Source organism: Lygodium microphyllum, chromosome 6 (genome assembly GCF_053477565.2).
Source record: "Lygodium microphyllum isolate KBCC chromosome 6, Lygodium_microphyllum_v1.1.10, whole genome shotgun sequence".
Lineage (NCBI taxonomy): Eukaryota > Viridiplantae > Streptophyta > Polypodiopsida > Schizaeales > Lygodiaceae > Lygodium > Lygodium microphyllum.
Window position 1 is genome coordinate 69584851 of NC_141140.1, and position 23675 is coordinate 69608525.

Below are 23675 nucleotides of genomic sequence, written 5' to 3' on the forward strand. Positions count from 1 at the left end.
TACTATTTGTCAGAACCAACCTCGCCACTGGCGCTGGTGGAAAATAGAGGATAAGAGATCAGGGCTGGAAGGTGGGGCTGAGGGGACAGAGGGTTGTGTCCACTTCATCAGGAGTGGCTGAAGAATGGCTATCAGAAGTAGCATCATAAGAGTAACAGTGCCACGCCAACGAGGGAAAGGATCAGGTGACCGTGATTGTCAAGATCCCCAAGGAGGAAAGTACTTCTTCAGGCGATATCCATTGATCAGGAAGGGATCATCAGAGGCATCAACGGTCTGCACTTGGACAAAGCCATTAGGGTTGACAGCAAGTACCTTATATGGGCCCATCCACCGTTGTTGAAGCTTGCCAGGAAACTTGCCAAATCGTGAATCATAGGCTAGGACCAAATCACTTTCCTTGAACTCCTTATGCTTGATGAAGCTGTCATGGTAAGCCTTGCATCGAGCTTGCGTGGCTTCCATGTACTGGAGAGCCATCCTGCGAGTTTCGTCAAACATTCTAGGTGCAGGAGACAGCATTGCAGTGAATCATCGTCCCCCAAACGCTCTTTGATAGCCACTCTCAAAGAGGATAATTCCAGTTCAACAGGGAAAATAGCTTCTGTACCATACACCAGCTGGAAGGGTGTCTGTCCTATTGCTGCTTTATGGGAGGTTCTATACGCCCAGAGGGCCTCTGTAAGTCGATCATCCCAATCACGACGATGTGCGGAAATTGTTCTTGTCAGGATCGAGCAGAGGATTCGATTCGTGACTTCGACTTGGCCATTGGCTCTGGGGTAATAAGGAGTGGACTTGCGATGGTGGATCTTATACAGCTCTGTCAACTCTTCCATGACTTTATTAATGAAATGAGTGCCTCTGTCACTTACTAGCTCTAAGGGACTGCCAAAACGGGTGATGATATTCTTGTACATGAACAGGGCCACGCTGTTACCATCGTCCCGCTTTAGGGCTTTAGCTTCACACCACTTTGTGATATAATACGTACATACGAGGATGTATCTGTTATGTTTCCTTCTGGTGGGAGGATCGATCGGCGGGCCTACGAAGTCAATACCCCACTTCTCAAATGGCTTCAAAGAAAGGATAGGTTGCAGTGGCATGGCACTTGTTTTCGTGGGTTTTCCCATTCTCTGACAAGCATCACATCTTTTACAGTAATCATAAGCATCCTTATGAATGGTAGGCCACCAGTATCCTGCTAGCAGAGCCTTCCTAGCTGTGGCTTCTCCTGCAAAGTGGCCTCCACATGGCTCGTCATGGCAAGCCTTCAGAACAATCCCAATCTCATCTCCTGCAACACATCTTCTAAGCACTTCATCTTTGCCTTTCTTGTACAATGCACCGCCTAACAGGGTGTAGGGGGCTGATTCTAACATAAGCTTCTTCCTTTCCCGACTAGAAATGCTAGGAGGGTACTGTTGGGTTGCCAGCAGATTGGCAATGTCTGCATACCAAGGAGTTACAGTTTCTACCAGGAATAGGGAAGCATCAGGGAGGTCTGGATCATCCTGCTCCTCGTCTGCAATTTGTGGGATACGCGACAAATGATCAGCCAGAACATGGGAACGACCAGGCTTTGTAATTACCTCAAAGTTGAACTCCTGGAATAGAAGGAGCCATCTCATCATTCGTCCTTTCACATCCGCTTTGTTCATCAAGAAGGACAGGGCCTCATGATCCACATAAAATTTAAAGTAGGTAGACAGGAGGTAGTGGCGGAACTTTTCTAGGGCAAACACCATTGCCAAGCACTCCAGCTCTGTCACTGTATAGTTCCGTTCCCTATCAGTGACTTTTCGGCTTGCATAATAGATGGGTTGATCCAGCTTCGAGGAGCCCTTCTAGCAAAGAACTACGCCTAAGCCTTCAATAGATACATCAGTGTGTACATGAAACTCCTTTGTCCAGTCAGGAGGTTGCAGAATGGGTGCCTCAATCAAACACTGCTTCAGAGTGTTGAAGGCTTTGTCACATTCTTCTGTCCAAGTAAACTCTGCATCTTTCCTTAGAAGCTTGTGCAAGGAGGTTGCCTTTGTTGCAAAATGAGCTATGAACCTTCTGTAGTAACCCACATGGCCTAGGAATCCCCTCAACTGTTTGAGGTTGGTGGGTGCTGTCAGAGCTGCGATCTTTTCGATCTTTGCAGGATTTGTTGATATCCCTTGTGCAGAGATAATGTGGCCCAACAGAACTCCAGAAGAGACCCCAAAGATGCATTTGTCGGGGTTGAGGGAAATCCCATACTCCCGGCATCGATCAAAGCATTGTTCCAGGTGTCCCCAATGTTCGCGGATCAAACTATAGACACAGAAGTCATCCAAATATACCTCAATAAAGTCGTGTAGATGATTTTGGAATGCGGCCATCATGATTCGCTGGAAAGTAGCAGGGGCATTGCAGAGCCCAAATGGCATCACTCGATAAGCGTAGGTCCCCCATTCTGTGGTGAAGGTTGTTTTGGATTGGTCTTCTTCTGCTATCTGCACATGGTTGTATCCACTGAATCCATCCAGAAGGGAATAAAGCTCATGTCCTGCCACTGTGTCCAATAGTTGGTCTGTGAAAGGGATAGGAAAGTGATCCTTCTTCATCTTGGAATTCAACTTGCGAAAATCCACACATATGCGAAGCTTGCCATTCTTCTTGGGTACAACCACGATGGGTGAAACCCATTCACTATTTGCCACTGGATAGATGAACTCGACTTCCAGAAGCTTCAACAGCTCTGCTTTCACCAATGTGGAATAATTTGGGTTCATCCGCCTCTGTCGTTGCCGTACTGGCTTGGCATCAGGCTCCAAGTCAATATGATGCTGACATATTGTGGGATCAATCCCCTTTAGGTCTTTATAGGACCACGCAAACACGTCCAAATTCTCTTTCAACAAGTTGCACAAGGTTGACAACTCCTCTTCTGGGAGGCTGCTACCCACCTTCAAATGGCGTTCAGTGCCATCTACATCCACAAAAGTTAACCGCCTTTCACCTTCTACTTCACGGATGAAGGTCCCACGGACCGCTTCTAGATATAGATCCGACTCCTTCAAGGGAGTGGTGTCCTCTTCTGATGTCCCACTAGAACTAACTTCTTCTTTTGGTGGAGACTTAGGTTGCTCCTTGAGATGTTGAAATGGGATTAGAGCCGTTTCGGGTTTGGTTTCAAGATTAGTTACCTCTTGGCTTGGAAACTCATCTTCGGATGATACGTCCAAGAATGTCACATAACAGGGACCTACTGATGCCTGTTGGAATTGTGAGACTGGTGCTTGTTGGCACGGTGCATCATCATCATCTTTCTTTGGCAAGGATGGGTGAGGACGGCAAGAGCCACTGCTGAAAGACGGCTTGGTCTTCTTCAACCATTTCTTATAAAGATTTTGCATATGAGAAGATCCATTTACCAGACCAAATGATACCATCGCCATCCTATCCCACAGCATGAGCTCATCTGCTTCTGATGCCTCTGGAACTTCTTCTTCATATATATCCTCTTCGGGTGGGATAGACTCTTCTATCTCGCTTTCATAACCTTCCTCTTCCATATCATCTCCATCCTCTTCTGTCTCTGTTTCTGTCTCTGTCTCTGTCTCTAGCTCTGTAGGAGCTCTGTAAGAGAAGAACAGGTTCTCTGTTTCATCTTCTGCCTCTGTCTCTGGCTCTGGCACTGGCTCTAGCTCCGTCTCTGTAGGAGCTCTGTAAGAGAAGAACAAGTTCTCTATTTCATCTTCTGCCTCTGTCTCTGGCTCTGCTATGGCCATGTAACAAGGAGAGCAGTACATCCATGCTTCTATCTCACTATCAGAAGTGATTTCGGAAATCGTTCGTGGTTCAGGCAGTAAGTATTCATCCATTGGATAATGGCTTTGCATCTTTTGGGAGTTGGCTTACAGTATCCACTGTTAAGGAACGGGCCACTGTTTTCTTGGGAAGGATCTGTTTGACAGCATCTTTGTCTGCTGATGTTCCATCTGTAGCCTCATTAGGGGAGTCATAAGATAATTCCAAGGAGGTGGATCCATGCCCTTTTTGAGCACCATATAGCTTCAGCACCACTTTGTTGGGTCCTCTACCCAAGGTCAAGGTTCCTTTGAACCAATCTGTCTTTGCTCTGGCTTCAAAAAGCCATGGTCTGCCCAATAACAGAGGGTAGAATGTATCATAAGAGTTTGGCTTCACCACCAGATAGGTTAGCCAATAATCTTTTCCAACCACTGTAGTCTTCACATATGGGAGAATGCCCAAAGGCTTGATTCTGCTCTGATCCGCCAGTCTGATGAGCCATTGGGTTGGTTGCACACCTTGTAGGCCGAGATCCTTCATTGTCACATCCGTCATAATGTTCACTGATGAACCACCATCAATTAGTGCATTTGCAATGAAGCAGCCTTCTATCCACATGCCAGTCTCTGGGGTACTCGAATCTAGGAAGGCGTTAGTCACGTCCACTTCTTTTACAGGCTCTGGAGCTTTGTTGGACTTTGTTGCTGTTGAGGGAGCAATCCTTAATCCGCGTCTTCTTGTCAGTATACTTTTAAACCGTTTTCGGCAACTGGGAGACAGCATCAATAATTGTCGGAATGTGAGGTTTGGTTTAAAGGTATCTAGATCTCTGACCAGATCGTATTCCTTAATAGGATCCACTGGCTTCTCTAACCGGTTAGGAAATGGGGCAACACCCATTTTCATTTTCCTTGTTTCTTCCAACAAGGGCATCATGGGAACTTCTTCTGCCACTTGTGGCACTTCCTCCTCTTCTATTTCCTGGACCTCTGGTCTTGTCTCTGTGACTCTCTGTGGCACTGTGGTGCTCTGTACAGCACTGTCAGGCTCTGTTCTGTTCTATTTTTCTGGTGGAAGATTGAACTTCACTGTTCTGACAGGAGGATTATTTTCTTTCTGGTTAGGCGGTTCCTTCTTCTTTGCACGCGTGATGGCAACAACTTCCAATTCCACTAAATTGGAGGTAGGCTCTTGGGCCTTGGCCGGACTATCAGTAGCACTGTTTTTCATTGGGGCTGGGCTTGGACAGTCTTTTGCAGTGTGGCCTTCTCCTTTGCATCGACTGCATAAGGGTTTGTAATCCACCAACCTTCTGGGATTTGGACCATTTGGTGAAATGTGTCCCTTTTCTCCGCATCTGTAACACTCCACTTCTGATCTCTGACCACCGCCAGACTGTCTTCCTCTATAACTTTGGGATGGAAATCTTTTGGGTCCGAAATTAGGACCAAACTCTCTAGGCTTGGGTGCATTATGCCTAGTAGGTCAAACGAGAGTGCTATCTTTAACATTGAGAAGTTGAATGGCACAAATTGTAGCTATTGAAGGCAAAAATCCGGTAGGTTCTAGTGCAAAAATTTTAGATTAAGCCATTAAGCCATTAAGACATGAGGTTGTAAAGCCTGAATGCTTTGATGCAAGTCTCTAAGCAAGTCTACTCTCTAAGCAAGTCTACTATAATGTTGTCTTTGATGGGTAGACCACTTACAGTAATTATGGGATAAGATTTGTAATGTATATGATAAGCATTGGTTGAAGTAACTCATGGACCTTCATGTGAAGGAGGGGACCTCCATGTTCACCCATGTGAATGAGTTTCAATCTATTTTTAGCCACTTGTCTTTGTAGGGAATGGAATTTAAGGACAATCTTCCTCCCTTGTTCTTGTTGGTTACATTGCCTGAGTCATGGGGTATATTTCGTACTACTATCTGTGCAAATATGGCTACTGATGGGCTAAAATTGTACGATGTAGAGGGTGTACTATTGAATCAAGAGACTAATAGAAATAATGTCGATCCTTCCCACACCTCTCATGCTTTGATAGTCAGAGGCAATAATGGTTGGAGCGGTAATGATCACCATGGGAGAGACTCTTAGAGGTCTCATTCTCAATCATGTGGATGGTCTCACAATAAGTCCCATGGCTGTAGGTCTGCATTGGCTTATCACTATTATGGTTGGAGTGGTAATGACCGCCATGGGAGAGACTCTTAGAGGTTTCATTCTCAATCATGTGGACGGTCTCGCAATAAGTCCCGTGGTTGTAAGTCCGCATTGACGTATCACTATTATGGGAAGAAAGGTTATATTCAGCCATAGTGCTATAAATGCATGATGACAAGCACAAGAAAAGGGAAAATGATAAAGTGCGAGAAAATAATGATAATCACAGCATTGTCCCTAGCAAGTCTAGTGTCAAGGTTGAAGAGGTTAATGCCATGTAGATTAATTCTGATGTTGACAACATACTTGCAGCTTCTTCTCTTGATGCATCACAGTTGAATGATGCCTTGTCAACCTATGCTGAATGTTGGTTGCTTGATTCAGGGGCTTCATTTCATGTCACTCCTCATTGAGAGTAATTTCACTTCTATCGTAGCATGACAGGATCTGTCAAATTGGATAATGACTTGGCATTGGCTATAGTTGGTATTGGAGATGTCCAACTGTAGTTTCCTTAAGATAATATGTTTACTTTGCCTGATATATACCATGTTCTGGCTTTTACTAAAAGCCTACTTTCATTTGGATAGTTGAATGATGCAGGTTATGCTATCTCTTTTGGTGATTCCTCATGAAAGCTTACCTATGGAAATCTTGTCATGGCACGAGGTGCCAAGTTTGGCACTCTTTATTCCTTACTTGTATTTGGGTCTATCAACCATGTTTTGGCTGTATCATTATGGAATCATTGCCTTGGGCACATGTCATTAAAGGAAATGAAAATGCTTACCCATTTTCAATACCTTCTACCCCTTGACAAAGTGTTTTCATTCTTGTGATCATTGTCTTTATGGCAGGCAAACTTGTAATTCATATAAGAAGTCTGGCATTACACACATGGGTGAGCCTTTGGCTCTTGTTCATTCTAATGTTTGTGGACCTACACCTTGCAAGTCTTTAGGCGACGTGAAGTATTTCATTACTTTCATTTATGATTGCTCACATAAGGTTTGGGTATACCCCATAAAGCAAAAATAAAAAGTCTTGGCTACATTTTAGTGTTGGCATGCTTTTGTTTAGAACTAGTTTGGGTGTAAAGTAAAATGCCTATGTTTTAACAATGGGGGAGAGTATGTATCTAAAGCCTTTGAGTAGTTTTGTGATGAGAGGGGTATTAAGCATCAATTGACTACCCTATACACCCCACCCCCGAATAGTATGGTTAAGCACATGAATATAATAATTTAGAAGCGAGTTTATAGTATGCTTAGCCAAGCAGGCTTGCCACAACACTTTTAAGCTGAGGCAATTAATAATGCCATACATTTGATTAATTAATCCCCATGCACTGCTCTTGACTATCAGGTTGCAAAGGACATATGATATGGAAAACCTCCATCATATGCTCATTTGTGTGACTTTGGTTATAAGGCTTTTTGCCATGTTTCCAAAAACAAGCACAATAAGCTGGATTCTAAGTCCATGAAATGCATCTTTCTTGGTTATGGGGGTACAAGTGAGATGGGCTATTGCCTATGGCGTCCATAGGCTCATAAGGTTATCCATAGCCATGACGTTGTTTTTCATGGGAAAAAATGCATAAGCAGCCTGAGCAGATCATTGAGATACATAGGATAATATTTTAGAAGGAGCCTCCTGTTACTGTACAGCTAGTTAGATGGCCTATAGCAACTAATGCTCTAGTGGCCCAGGACCATGATGTTAGGCAAGAGGTACATATCCCACATCCTATTTTGTAGTGGTCTACTAGAGATAGATGCCAGCCTGATCGGTTTGTGCCCTCTATGGATTATGTATGGTGACAAATGCTAGCGAACCTCTTACCTATGATGAAGTCATGCATAAAGGTGATAGTCACTCTTGGGAGAGGGCCATGCAGTCAGAGTATGCCTCGTTGTAGAAAAATCATATGTGGGATTTGGTTCCTTTGCCTAGTGGAAAATGTCATTTGCCATGCAAATGGGTGTACAAGTTGAGGAGTACCCCTAGATACCCCAAGCCAACCTATAAGGCCAAAGTGGTTGCTAAGGGTTTTAAGTAGGAGCATGGTATGGACTTTGATGAAGTCTTCTCTCCTGTCATCAAGATGACTATCCTACACTTGGTTTTAGCTTTGGTTGCACAACTTGATTTGGACCTCTATCAGATAGATGTCAAAACAACTTTCTTACATGGGGACTTGCATAATGAGATTTATATGCAGTAGCCTAAGGGCTTTGAGGAAAAAGGCAATGAGCACCTAGTATGCAAGTTGAGAAAGAGTCTTTATGGCCTTAAGCATGCACCTAAAGAATGGTACCACAAGTTTAATACCTTTATGCACTCACATGGATATATTCGCAATGATATGGATCCATGTTTATACATGAAGAAGGCCTATGATGGCATAATCATGATTTTAGTACTCTATGTGGATGATATGATTTTTTTTGCTGGGAATGCTTATGATGAGTTGGATGCCTTGAAAGGTCAACTCAAGAAGAGCTTTGAGATTAAAGACATGGGACATGCCTCAAATATTCTTGGGATGTCTATCACACATGATCACTCTAAGGGTCTCCTTTACTTGTCATAGAAGGAGTATATCCATAAGGTTCTTGAGAGATTTCATATGTAGAATGTTAAGCCGATTAGCTGACCTTTACCTTCTCATGTGAAGGTTAGTTAGGCTAATTGTTTACAGTTTGATGAGCAGAAGACTGAGATGGCCAAGATCCCTTATGCGTCTCCAGTGTGGGTAGTTTGACGTATGCCATGATAACCACTCGTCCCAACATAGCATTTGCAATGGGAGTTGTGGCGCCTTACATGGCTACACCTGGCAGGTGGCATTAGGATGCCATGAAGGGTATTGTGAGGTAACTTAAGGGCACTACATATATGTGCATATGTTATGATGGCCAGGATACAAGAGTTGTGGGTGCACTAACTCTGATTATGCAGGACATGCAAACAGTAAGAAGTCCACCTCTTGTATGTCTTCACCTTTGTTGGAGGTGTTGATTAGATGTCTAGAGTGTAAAATGCATGGCTCGTTACACTAGAGAGATAGAGTATGTTGCAACCACTAAGGCTTGCAGGGAGGCTCTCAGGTTGCAGACTATGATATTATTGATATGGTCTCTGCACTGTATTCGGATTCTGTGAGTGCCAAGAATTCGATCTTTCATGCGAAGACAAAGCACATCGAGGTGTGATATCACTTCATCAAGGAGGTGGTAGAGGACAATTCTATTGAGCTTGTTAAGATCTTGATTGATAAGAATCTTGTAGATTTGCTCACTAAAAGTTTCTCAACAAAATGTTTTGCCTTCCTTGGGAAGATGATGGGTGTAAGATGAGATGACATCTATTTTTCACCCTGTTGTACTTTATGTACATTTGTACTTTGCCACTTTTTCTCATTCTCTACTTACTAGGGACACATTTGTCTTTGACTAGGAGGTTGTTGGGGGTAAAGGCACCTGTTTCTAACCACATGTATTTATTACACTAATAGTACTCACACACCTGTATACTATAGATGACGGGCGCCCATCACTATCACTTTATTCTTTATTCTTTTAGTGATATTTGAATAATGGAAGGTTGGTCACACATTGTGATTGTTGGAGTTCCCACATATGGTCTCTCTCTCTCTCTCTCTCTCTCTCTCGCTCTCTTGCTCCGTCTGTCATAGCTCTTCCTTCTCCTTGTGTGGTTCCACTACCTTTCAAAAGGAAGTGTTTACAAAAATATCATGAAATGACGTAATGTTCCTTCATGGTATGCTAGTTATCTTCATTATTCTACAAAACCTTTACTCATGAAAACAAGATTGCTACCTAAGTGGGTTGAGTTATGGGTGTGTACATGGGTGCATGAGTTCAAACCTTGGGTATTTTCTTCATCACTATGTGACATGGAGAAGGGATTCCCTAGGTGTTTGGGATCAACATGGTTGAGGGGATTGCACAAATCTCTAGATCAATCTCACTTTTTTTATGTCACACAAGTAAGCCATGTAAGATTGAAATGGCATCGACTTTTAATGTGGATAGGGAACGGCATCATACTGAAATTGCCTCTAACTAGGCTAATTAAAAATTAAAATTTTTTGATGCTCATTTGGACTTGAAATCCTCTCCAAATTTTACATGTGTCTCCAATTTTTCTATTAGTTCATTTGATGCATTCATATAGGGAGTTGCATGTCTTTCCTAAAACAAAGCCCTAGGCAACATATCATGTAGGATCAAAGACTCATGCTTGACTTGAATCAACCATTCATTCTCAAGGATTTTTTAGAAGCACCATGTAGGATCAGAGAGACTCATGCTTGAATCACCCATGTGAGTCAAGCTCATCAATATAAGGGTGAGAGTTTGCCCTTTTGTATGATTTCTATCTAAGGGCACCATGTCTTCTCTTCAACTCTCATTATTGCCTTTTATTGAAGCCAAATGACTAAATGGATGGCCTATTTGTGAAATAGTAGTTGCATATGGCTCTAAGGAATAGAAATGCATTTTGCATATGATCAATGGTTTACTCTAAAGCCACATTCTTTGGCAAATCAGAGAGAAACCTACTACACTAGCACGAGAGCATGATACAAGGGGCTAATATCAATGCATGCATTGTCTCAAGGTTATTGAACAAGTAAGAATTAGAGATTGCAATATTATCCATCCTTACACTAAGCATAATAGTTTGTGTGTTAGCCTAGAAATATTAGATTTTTGCAATATGTTAAGAGTCATTCAACAATTTGTTCACTATCCAATTGGTAAACTTAGAGTGCCTCATCCACATCTACTACTAAACTAGTTATTAGCAAGACATTTTTTTGAGACATCAAAAGTCTACACCATTAATTAGACTCAACTAGATAAGGAATCAAAAAAATCGCAATAAAACATAAGACACAACTTATGTTTGAGTGGTCCACTAAACATGCATTAAAACCATCAAAGTCTATTGTTGATATTTGTGTAATCAAGGTGGCAAAGGGCTTTGTAGATATAGAAAGATTCAAGACTTGAAAAAAATGTGATTGTTCATTATGGCCCAAAGTGAAATATATGTAAGGAGGGGAGAGTGTCAATGTACACATCCATGTTGTTCATTTTAGACATTCCCCAAGCTCAAGAGAAGACCTACATCACCTCCTAGTTCACCAAGTGCCATTCAAAGTTGCATGGATAATCTATTTGATGGGGGCACATATCGTACATGGCAAAAAATGAGCTACTATTCAAGCTGAAAAAAGTTTTCCTTCGTTTTAAATCTCATATATGGATTACCCTATAGCATTCTTCAAAATTTGCATTGATTGTGAGTACACAAAACCATCCAAGTTAACCAAATGCCCTTCTTTCTTCTAAGGACCTTTTCCATTCATTCACTCTTTAGAACCCTAGGCCAAACCTTTGTGAAATAATATATAGGCTACCAAACGGAAGCCTTATGAAGGGAGTGAGCCCTAAAGTGGAAGCATGAAGTGGAAGCAAGAGCTATGGTGGAAGGAGCAAGAGCAAGAGAGAGAGAGATACACACAAGATATGGGAACTTCAATAGTCACATTGTGTGACTAATAGCCTTCCCTTTATTCAAATGTCACTGAAAGAATAAAGAATAAAGTGATAGTGATGGGCATCTGCCACACCTGCAGTGTAGAGGTGTGCAGGTAACTAATACACAGTGTGGGTGCTGTCAATGTAACTAATGTATGGGCGGCTAGGCAGAGGCACCTTTACCCCCAACAATGAGGACTTTCATTTCTATCAAGCATCCCCAAAAAGTTTACATGACTTTCAAATTCTCCATGATTTTGATAGTCCAAATGATGTTATTGCAACTACAAGATCAAAGTATTCATCTTCATTATATGTTTCATTTGTAATGTTTACAATAAATAAGTGACTAAAACTTGATGTATATCTCACAATGACTAGACCTTGATGTATATGGAGGCAAAGGAGCTTCTCACTTGAGAAGGAAGGTCTTCTACTTCCAATCCTACAATCTCATGGCAAATAATGAGATCAAGAGACCATTTCTTTTGATCATCCAAGATAAGTGAATGTTGGAGATAATGATACATTTGCCTACCAAAACTGCATGGGCATTGATGGCACTTTTTAAACCAATGTGTGTGGGCTTCCACTTTATGCTACAGTGGCACCTAAACAGTTAGGCCTTCATATCACATTGTGTTTTGTGATTTGTACACGTGCTCATGTTCCAATCAAGAGAAACTGGCTTTATGGATAAATCTCCAATAGATTTTCTCTTGCATGAACCTTTAGACATTATTATTGACAAGTGTTTCCTCAAACTAGCTATAGCAATCCTTACTATTGGATTCTAGACCACCACCCAGTGAGGCACCAAGCAAAATACCACATTCTATTGTGTTGGTTTCATGCAATGAAGACATGGGTTGAGAATCCTTTTGTAGATGTGCTTTATTTGTCTTTTAGGTTACTTAAGAAACCTACTTGAGCATATAAGAGACAATGACATGGGAATTTGGTCATTCTTATGCAAATATGTAGGTGACAACAAAGTCTCATGATGCGATTTATTCATCTATGTCAAAATTGATACACTTATGCAAGGAGGACAATTTCAAAGCCAAATACCATGTCTAAAGGTACATTAAAAAATGGTTGGTGTAGTGAAGCTTAAATTTGAAGAAGACATTGGCCCAAGTTCAATTGTCTCTTTCAGTATGGTAATGTGGACACAATCAACCTAGTGGTGAGACTCTAGCAATACATAAAGTAAACATGGCTTAGTTGTTGAATCAATCACAGAAGACATGCCCTCTACATATCAATAAATGCAACAATATCATTGGTAATCTAATTCCACTTATAAAAGTTGATATACCCATGAAGGGAATATTTGTGGAATTTAAGTCAATGTACATGTGTCATGGGATTGGAAAGCAACCATGGATGTCATTACATGTGCCAACCTACATCTATGAGCCCCGTCTTGACAAGTCTCTTTTGGGATACACACTAGACAAGCCGCACCACCAAAAGGGTGCATTGAGGCATAAACATCGATGTGGAAGTCAATGCCTGCATTTCCCCAAACACAAATGCATTTATTACTACCATTGCACAAGGACCCTTGTGTTGTATATATAAATATAAATATAAATATAAATACATGTATTATTATATTTAAAATATATATAATAAATAATAACAATGATATACTTGATATAATTGTATGTTAATCCAATAATAATGTAAAAAATATAGTTATTAATATATTAATTAATTATTAAATAAAGATGTATAATGTATATAAAAATTACTAAATAAATTAGCATGTATGTATGTATGTATGTATGTATGTATGTATGTATGTGTATACATACATACATACATATATACATACATACATATATATGTGTGTGTGTGTGTGTACATACATACATACATACATGCATATATACATACATACATACATATATATACATATATATATATACTAGACGAGGACTCCTATAGCCTGATCAAGAAGTATTTCTGTTAGCACATTTCTTCTTTTAGGTTTTTATTTCCCCATAGTTGGGCGTGTAAAAAGGAGGGAGCTGAGCGTAGTGACCCAAGGAGAACAGGGCATCGGCCTCAAGTCCTGTCTCGGTACCTAAGAACCTACCAAGCCCTCGCGAGGTGACACTTAATTCTTTTTTGACGCTCACTTTTATTTTCGCTCCAACCTTCCTTACTTTCTTCTTTTCCAGTGGTACGCCACCCTTAGGAAGACAAGGCATTGGCCCCGAGTCTTGTCTCGTCCCCAAGAACCTACCAGGCTTTCGCAAGGCGATGATCAACTGCCATATACATACATACATACATACATACATACATACATACATACATACATATATATATATATATATACATATATATATATATATATATATATATATATATATATATATATATATATATATATAATAGATTAATTAATGTACTATTATTTTAAATTATTATTATTATATTTAATTATCCTCCACAATACATATATTATAACTATTAATATTTTAATATACTTGATTACATATATAATAATTAACATATATAATAATATAATTAATTAAGTATTAATATATTAATATATTATAAATAAAAGATGCATAATTATATTTCAATATGATTATGTATGTAAGTTATTAATGATTAATTATGAGAGAGAGAGAGAGAGAGAGAGAGAGAGAGAGAGAGAGAGAGAGAGAGAGAGAGAGAGAGAGAGAGAGAGAGAGAGGAGGAGGAGGAGGAGGGAAGAAGAAGAAGAAGAAGAAGAAGAAGAAGAAGAAGAAGAAGAAGAAGCAATTCTCAATATAGTTTATGGGTTGCTAAATTTATGTAATATTATAGCCTAAGTGTGTGAGGATAATATGCATGCCATGATAGGCTCAATGTGTGATGCCAGGAGGCATATTTCACGGTGGATTCCGTAAACTTTGATGACTGGGGCTCATACACAAAGTGGATTCTTTGTGCGAGAAGTTGATGGGGACGCCTGTCCTTTTCGGGCGTTTCATTAATTTAGTGTGTACATGGGTGATTCCATAGCGGGTGATTCCGCAAAATGCATATTAAATTAATAAACGTTTATGAGTTTAGAGTTCGCACTCGTAATAAATTAAGGTTAGGATTTATTTCTAACTATTTGATTTATTTATGTAGCTGAAGACTGCTAGGTATTCACTTTTGTTGGTTTAATTGTATTATTTTACTAACGATTGTGAATGCTTCAGTTGATGTGTAGAGATAGCAACAGTGGCAGAGGAAAGCATTGGAGGATAGCGAGTATTCGATTTATGGATTATAGTTTGATGGGCGCATATCTTAGGCATGGCGCCTATATTTTGTCGCGCCTATTTATTGAGGCGTTGGATATTTATTATTATTTTGTATGCGCATGGGCGCACGATTATGTTATTTCTACTTGGACATTGTATTGGGCGTGCCAGACTCTTTGGGCACCGTCCATTAGCTTTATTCCTATTTGTGTTAAAGCAAACTCAAAAGTTAAAAGCTTGCTATTTTGTAATTTGGGCTATTATTTGAGCTTGAAGATGAATAATACATAAAATACATGCTTTGTGGAGCGCTCACACAAGGCATGGGGGGAGATTGCACCCAATTGGTCTCTTGCTCTTGTCGTTCATGCTTTTTACCTTGTAATTTGTGCAAAAAATAGAGTTCTATTGTTCTTGGGGACCTTCCGGCATTCACTACGCGAGCGTACAACATCCGATCTGCGCACCAATGTGAGAGGATATGCATGTCACAATAGGCTCAATGGGAATAGAAGTCACCATAAATGTGTTTGTCTTTGATAAATGGTTATAAAGGTTATTTAGAAATATTGTTTAGGTTTGATCTTGTTAATATTGGTTGTCCACTCCTTATATATTGATATTGATGGGTGTTACATCCTTATATATTGCATTTTCGTGCGTTCAACATTGCACTAGTTTTAGTTGCCAAAGATTTTGAAGTTCAGATTATATTCCTTATATCAACCTCCAAGAATTGTCTTGCTACATGAAACATGCTTTCGAACCTCGGTGAGGAGTATTGGAAAAACATCAGTGCGAAGCACTCGAAAAACAATAGTACGAAATGCTAGGAGAATCTAAGTATGGAGCACCTAGTTGGATTTAACATTAGGTTAGTCCTTGCGCTAGGGTGGTCTTTCATGATCGAGATGTGTGTGATTCTTTGGCTATTTGGGGGTGCCGGGGTACTTCCTCATCTTATTGATTGCGACCTTCTCAAAAACATTAAAAGGAAGAAAACACTTGCTTGCAAGCTGCGATAGTAGATACAGAAAAAACGCGAAGCACTGAAGGGGTAACGGGTTGCGTTGGCCGGCTAGGTAGGTAGGTGCAGGTAGATCGAGAAAAGCAACCGGGCAGGCGCACAGAGAGAGAGAGAGAGGAGAGAGAGAGAGAGAGCATGGAGGCTGCATTGGGCCTGATGAGAAGAATGCCTCCTTCTTTGTCTCGGACCGCTCTCTCTTCCCTGCTGCTTCTCCTTCCCAGCCATTCTTCGGACCTCCTCTCCCTCGTCGATCAGCCCCTCGAGGTAAGTAATCTTCAGACCATCTGCCAGCCTGCATTATCTCTATGTTTCTCCTATCGATTCCGACTGCTAATGCATCATTCCAATAAGGCGATCCGTAATGGACTGAAATGCACAGGCTGATCTGCGCTGGTCTTTATCACCAGCACTGCCGATTCTGTTATAGACCACCATAGTAGCACGATTCATACGTTGGTCTGGTGTCTACAAAGATGTCGGAAATGTTTTGATTGTTTTTGATCTGACAGGTTGTCTGGGACGACGAAAGTGGTAAGCAGTTTCTTCTTTGCGACTACAATAGAGATGGCGATTCATACAGGTAGAATCGCATTATTCGTTTTCTATTCTTCGAGAGAACAAAAGGATCTAGATTATGAATCTGCTAGTTTCAAATTGCCATTGCTGTCCTTTAAATTGGTGGTTCAGAAATCTTTTCCTGTGGAAGATTCTGAAAATATGTAGGGTTTAGTTAACTTTGACTTCAGCCAAAGTTGTAGGAGTCAATGTGTGATGGAGGCAAATGCACTCATTGCCATTGATACACAGAGAAATTTGAGGGACACGCTCAGAAAAGATGATGCAGAAACTTTGTGACGTCGAGAATCAGGGCATACAAGGGTTTATGACAATCTTACAACTAATTATGATAACTTTTTAATATTATTGCTCTAGCCAGTAGTACATTAATCAAGCTAGGTATTGAAGTTGAAAATGATGATTAGAGTACTGACACAGAAGCATTCCGTCTTGATTTGCTATTGGGATTCCATTTCCAAGTTCTCACGACCTATTATCAATTATATCATATTGCCATGATTGTTAGAAATAAAGCGTTTCATCTGTGCGCAAGAGAATTCATAATGGATGATTTTTTGCAATTTATTGTGGATCCACATAGTTGGCTTGTTGGCTAACCGATTGAGAATATTATGGTCAATCAGCAAATTAGAAGGATCAGTACCTTGAATTGTGGGCTAGATTCAGACATATTGAGGTCTAGCGCAACATCATGAAATCATCTAGCGATGGCCATTGAACAATCATGATATAGCGATAGATAATGAATTGCTCGACATGTATGCCAAGTGTGGCATGCTTGCAAAGTGTAAGCAACATTCAATGAGCTTCCAAGGTGGGAATTAAATCTCTTAGAATGCATAGATTGATGGATATTGCGAGCATGGACATGGTGATGAAGCTCCAAAATGCGGTGAAGAGATTCATGCTGCCGCCTCCTCCTCCTCCTCCTCCTCCTCTACTTTCCCTCTTCTTCCTCATGGAGTGCATGAATCAAGAGGGAGTGACAGAGTGAGAGGAGCATCTAGAGCTTGGAAGCAAGGATGTGTGTTGCCATCTTCTTCCAGATGACAAAGAGTAATGAAAAAGCCAACATGTGCCCTCCTCTATTTGAGACCGGTTGAAAATGTAGTCCAAAACATTGATTTAAGGCATCACATTATTCTCTCAAGTCTTTTGCCTTTATTGAGTGCACTTGCAAAGATGATGATCTTTTGCTTGTACAATGTCATTAAAGAATGTGTAATGCAATCGGGTATCATCCATATATCTTTCTCATCGGTTGGTCGTCGGCAATGGGACTAGTGGAGGTGCATAATGTGGCCAAGAAAGCATGTTAGAAACGGATCATGTGATAGGTGAGAAATGTTTGCTAGGCAAGGTGAATCACGGGCAGTAGATGGTCTTTATGATTGTGGTAGGAGGCCCTTTTTGGGTGCAAGGCTGAAATCAACCTTTTTGTGCAAAGGCATTTTTTGGTGACATGGCACAAACCTTAAGTTGACTGAAGTGACGATTAATAAAAGTGACGGTTGCATTAGTCTAATGGAAAAAAAGCAACTTTATTTGATGATTAGAAGTATCAACTATTTGATGTGTAAGCTATAAGAATTCCTAGGCATCAATAAAAATGGATTGATGGGGAGTTGAGAGATCATCATGGTGGTGCATTGTGGCAATTAGGAAACACATGTCCTTTTTTTCTTTTTGTGATGAGTTGCAAGAAGGAGTGAGCAAGTCTACTCTTTGCTAGAATGCACGCGAGATTGAGCTGAGTGTTCATGGCTTGATCAAGGGGAAGATTGTTTGGGGTAGATTGGGATGGAGTGAAGAGCTATCTTGGATAGGATAGTTAGGCATCTTTGTGGATTCGAAGTGTTAATTAGAGCTTGGGCTCATGAAGTTGGTACTTGTACAAATCTCTATTTGACTATTGCAATAAAGATTTGAGGATCTTTTCAGCCTTTTTTGGGTTCCCTTATCTTTTGTTGCATCACTCATTAGGAGTACGAGTCTTTACAATTGGTTTCAAAGCCAACTCTTAATGATGAGTGACAAGCGAATGGGTGGTGGATTTAAAAAATTTGTGCTTCTTCTTTACAACAGGTTGCATGGTTTTGCTTTTTCGACCATGGGTGCTTTATATGAAGATGCTTTGTACAACGATCTCACGATGCAAGTGGAGGCTCCAAGTGCCGTGGTAGAGCCGACACGCTTGGGAGGCTGTATCACTTCGTCAAGAGCTCATACTCTCCAAAGTCACACGACTTCTTGTTTGATGCTCTCCCAACCTTGAGGGAAGGTTATTAGAGTGCAAGGGATGCGGAAGTATGGTGGACAAGACTAAAAGACAATAAGTACGAGACAAGAGGGAGAGAGAAAGGAGACAGAAGAACTCTAGAAAACAGTAAAAAAATGTTGAAATGAAGAGGGCAGATGTACAAGGGCTGTCGATGTATCTCCTTGAGCCGTGTCTCTCTTATTGGCACTTGAAACACAAGCGATGGAGGGCAAGCTACAAAGTGCCTATATATAGCACAAAAAGATTGCAATAAAATATGCAAATCAACTTACAAAATTGGCCGACCAGTAGGCAGCCATCATAAATGCAGCTGATTGGCTGCATGCAGCCCAAGAAATCAATGATTTGTTATCAGGCTGCCATATAGCATTGCCCCTACTTGTAATCAAGTGCCCGTACATTGTGAATGCTGAAAATGCCCAAATAACTGATAGGTAATGCGTAAGTGCTCCTGAGAGAATTGACTGTAGCAATTGTATCTTGAGAATGCTACTCTAGGGGATGACTAATCTCTAACACCCTCTCTAAGATCCTAGACATAGCATAAGGCTCAAGGATTAGGGTGTTGTCGGAGAACAACATGAGGAAGCGCCTTTGTAAATAATTTTGCTAGATTATCCTCTGTCTTATAGTAAACCACATTAAAAGTCTCATCCAAGATCTCTCGAATGAATTGGTACTGTATCTCAATGTGCTTTGGCCTAGCATGAAATACAATGTTTCGTGTCAAAGCAATGCACTCTCATTGTCACAATGAAGGGTTGTAGGACCTGTTTGAGGGTAGCCAAGCTCTCCTAGTAACCTTCGAAGCCACATTGACTCACATGTGGTAGAAGATACCGCTCTATACTTCGTCTTTGTGGAAGAAAGGGCAACTATGGGTTGCTTCTTGCTCCTCCACGAGATAACACCTGCACCCAAAGTAAAGCAATATTGTGTCATTGACCTTTGCTGGTCAACATCTCCGTCGTCTAGCTCATAAGAACCAAAGTTGAATCTCCAGTACTTGTGTCTTTGTGGAAGAAAGTGTAATTGTGGGTTGTTTTTTGCTCCTTCATAAAATAACACTTGCACCCAAAGTAAAGCAATATCTTGTCGTTGACCTCCGTTAGTAAACATCTCTAGTCCAATCTGAATTCCCTTTGCAATGATCCATGCCTTGTGCTTATCTAAAGTGCCATCACTAGGTGGGTCCTTCTAGGTCTCTTTAAAGGTTGATGATCAGCAAGAGGAAGATGAATTTGATGACTTGTTTAAAGATTAGTTGAGGTCAACAAATGAAATGTTTACGCAATTGGCAAATGATCCTCACTTCATACACTTTTTGAACCCATTAAAGGAGGGAAGCAAAGGCAAGAAGAGAAAATCGTCTTCGAGATCTTCAGGGCATCAAGATGCACTGAAGTAAGAGCCAATACAATAGCATGATGTTCCAAATGTGGGTAGTAAGCATAAGCAAATGATGCCAGTGTGGCAAGTGATGCATATGCAAGGCCAACTTGGAAGTGCCAATCCAATGCTTTTTGGACAACAAGGTATGCATGCAATTATGGGGTATCCAAGTTACTTTGGTGGTGGCACTAGTTTCCATACTATGGTGGGCTTGGGATTGCATATGGGGATTTATGGCACAACTCCTTATGGTATGTAGCGACCAATGCATGGTGTGCAAGGCCTAGTGTATCCAGTTATGGATGGTAATGAAATTAGCACCCTTCCCCTGAAAATCCTTGCAATCGTCCTCAATTGCCTTGCTAGATGTATCAAAAGTAAAATAGTGGATTGGAATTTCCAAAAGACATCATAGTTAACATAACATTGCGCACTACTTCTCAACCATTCCATATGCCCAACACATGCTAAAAATTACCAGCCAATCATAACATGACATAATACTCACAAAGAATCTAAAAAACATTGCTAGATTATCAAGTGACATGTCTATCTCACATGAGCTCAACTCATCTGGCAAAACCAAACCATAGCATAGCATAACCAAGCATGAACCATGGCTAAAACATCAACGACATCATAACATATGCTGTTGTCCATGGAATTAGATGTAAACCATTGAAAACTGAGCATAATTTGATCATAAACTGATCTCTTGCTGATTTGAGGACTAATAACAAACTGCTGCAAATGTGGCTTCAAATTGATCACAAACTCATTGCAAAAATTGACCAGTAATCAATGCAAAAACTGATCCCAAAAGTAACCATAAACGATTCTCAAACGGATAAAAAATGATCAAAATTTTTGTCTCCAAATTGAGGTAAAATTCATGCCAAATTGATCATAAGCTGATGCAAAAGTATAGTTTTAGTGCCCGGGTGAAACTCATACTCATTTGCATACATCTCACAGCTCTATTTTTGATCAGTTTGAGAACTGTTTATGGTCACTTTTGGGATCAATTTTGCATTAGTTACTGATTAGTTTTTTCAATCAGTTTGGAGTCACATTTGTAGCAGTTTATGATTAGTTCTCAAATCAGCAAGTGATTAGATCATGCTTAGTTTTCAATGGTTTATAGGTGGTTCCACGGACAACAGTATGTTAGCAAATGCCATTGATAGTTTCAGCCATAGTTTATGCTGAGGATATGCTCTACAATGGTTTTGAAGTGAGAATAGCCGAGAAACATGAGTTATGGATGCATGCAATGGGTTTCTAGCAACAGTTTGGAAGTATTTCTCAGTATTATTTGATGTTTATGTAGACTAGAAAATTTTAGTAAGCTTTGGGGCATAATGGGGGGTTAGACAAGAGTGTCAATGTTGTGACCTTGATGCTTTATGGAAATTCTTGTGCAGTATGCTTTTGTTTTGGCACAATGCAATGTAATTGAGGACGATTGTAGGGATTTCAAGGGGGGAGGTTTTTAACGGGGATGTGAAATTTTGAGATGCTTTAATCTTATTGATAATATTTGATTAAGCTATTAATCAAATGTGCAAGGTTGTTTAAGCACATGTGATGCACGTGGTAGATATTTCATAGTAACAGGCCAAAGACTCCGAGAATATAATGGGTGTCAAAGGCAAATGTGGTGATAAGTTATGCTTACTGGGTCCTGTTGGTCAGTTGGAATCAAAATCGGCCCTTAGACAATTATTTGGCCAATAAGTGTCGGTGGTGATACTAGGGACTAACATTAATTAATTAATTAATTAATGCCAGTCTAAGGGTCAACAGAGGTTGGGGACTACTCCAAATTGCAAATGGTCTAGCGAATTTAATCATGAATGGGCACATTTGATTTTGGGTAGGGTCAGAAGGGCTAGAATTAATTTTCAGCATTATTTAATTCTGAAAATGAATTAAATGGCTGGATAATGTTGAAAAATAGGTTTAGAAGATTGCCACTAGGCCAAAATGCCCATGCAAATTGAGAAAACGTTTTTGGGGGTTGAGTCTCAACCATTTGGTTAGTTTATAACTTGGGAGAGAGAGAGAGAGAGAGGGAGTTGTCGGTCCATTTTTTGATCAGAGAATAGCAATTTAGCACTTTGAGAAGTATAGGAATACTTTCCTTGGGAAAGAAAGTAGTTTTTGAATAGTACAAAGGCTTGTATGTTGGAAAACACTATAGAGACATCTTAACATGGCCAAGATATGTGAGACTTTGTGCTTTGTTTCTTGAAAATGAAATACAACTTGAGAGTGGATAGGAGTTGTCTAAGTTGCTACATGCCAAAAGGCATGCTGTTGTAAATATTTTGCTTGACCTCCATTGTGTGCAAGTTTACATCACTTGGAATTGGATCCATCTCCAACTTGATGGTAGGGGACAGCAGGGAGTCATCTTCTAAGGACTGGCAATAACATTGTTGATCAGATGACATATTTTGGAGGTGCCTAGTAGTAGGTGACTACATTAAATGTAGGCTGGAGTAGGCAACAGACTGAATCTAGGGTTTCTTCGCAAAGAAAATCAAATTTCTTTCTCATCGTGGCTTTCTCTCACCTTCCTTAATCCATTCTCAGGAGATCTTAGCATTTCTTAGTGATTTTGAGCAGATCTCAACGAAATTTGGTGAACAACAGAGAGATCTTTGGTAGGATTTAGTAGCCACCTTGGGAGTTGTGCCAACAGGAGAAGGGATTGTACATTGAAATCAACAACTGAAATTCGTGGAATTAATAGGGATTTCAGGTGCCAAGCCTTCCATTGTGAATTGGGGCAATATTTAGTGAGTTGAACGTTTCATTTGTGCAATTCCTAGGTGAAAATCAAGGGGCAATTGGTCCAAATTTCTTGCTGATTATATGTATAGCAAGGGGGTTTTGGATTAGCAAAGGAGATTGTGGAATTTCAACTTGCACTCAATGCATTAGCAATTATAAGATAAATAAATATCACAAGGGGTACCAGTTTTGGGGTGAGCTAGATGTTCAATGTTGAAGATTAAAGTGGTAAATTGTGCATTTTCAATTTATATGAATTTAATGCTTGCTGTAATTAGTGCCTCACTACTCTATCCTAGCAGGAAGGTTGGTTGCAAGCCGATTCTTTTCTTACCTCTCCTTGTGCCAAAGTCTATGGAAGATCCACTGAGGTTGACTCAATGAGTGAAATTTGGGGGTGAAGCAATCTCCTTCTCCACTAAGAGTGGAGCCTAAATAAGCAGAGGCTTGGAAGTCATTGGAGTAGGTGCCCAACTGTCATCCGGATCTCCAATACCGCCTTTGTAGTGGAAACTCCACTATATCTTGACTCGTGTACACCTCTCGGGAAGTGGGATCATAAAGCTTGTATCCTTCGGACTATGATCTATATCCCACAAACATCTATTTCTTGGGAAGCTGGCTCAAACTTGTCCCTCTTCTTCTTTGGGATGTGAATATAGGCATCACACCCGAACACCCTAAAATGTGAGACATCCAGCTTTTTGTTCAAAGTAAGTCTCAAAAGGGTCCATATCATCCATGGTTGAAGTAGGGAATCGATTATGGATGCGGATGGCGGTGGTCACTGCTTCGGTCCGTAGATACTG

The 23675-nt window shown here is 40.5% G+C and overlaps 1 protein-coding gene across 2 annotated transcripts in view; it reads left to right on the forward strand.

Annotated features, from left to right (window-relative positions):
- The first annotated feature begins 15722 nt into the window (after positions 1–15722).
- Positions 15723–23675, forward strand: part of CPB (Subunits of heterodimeric actin filament capping protein Capz superfamily) — a 63178-nt gene continuing 55225 nt past the window's right edge. Inside the window, exons 1-2 of one of the 2 annotated variants that reach the window (XM_087679610.1) lie at positions 15723–16079; positions 16325–16395. In XM_087679610.1, coding sequence (XP_087535736.1) covers positions 15951–16079; positions 16325–16395 — 200 coding nt within the window. In that variant the 5' untranslated portion in view covers positions 15723–15950. The remainder of the gene's footprint in view (positions 16080–16324; positions 16396–23675) is intronic. The other variant, XM_087679611.1, reaches the window with a different exon arrangement.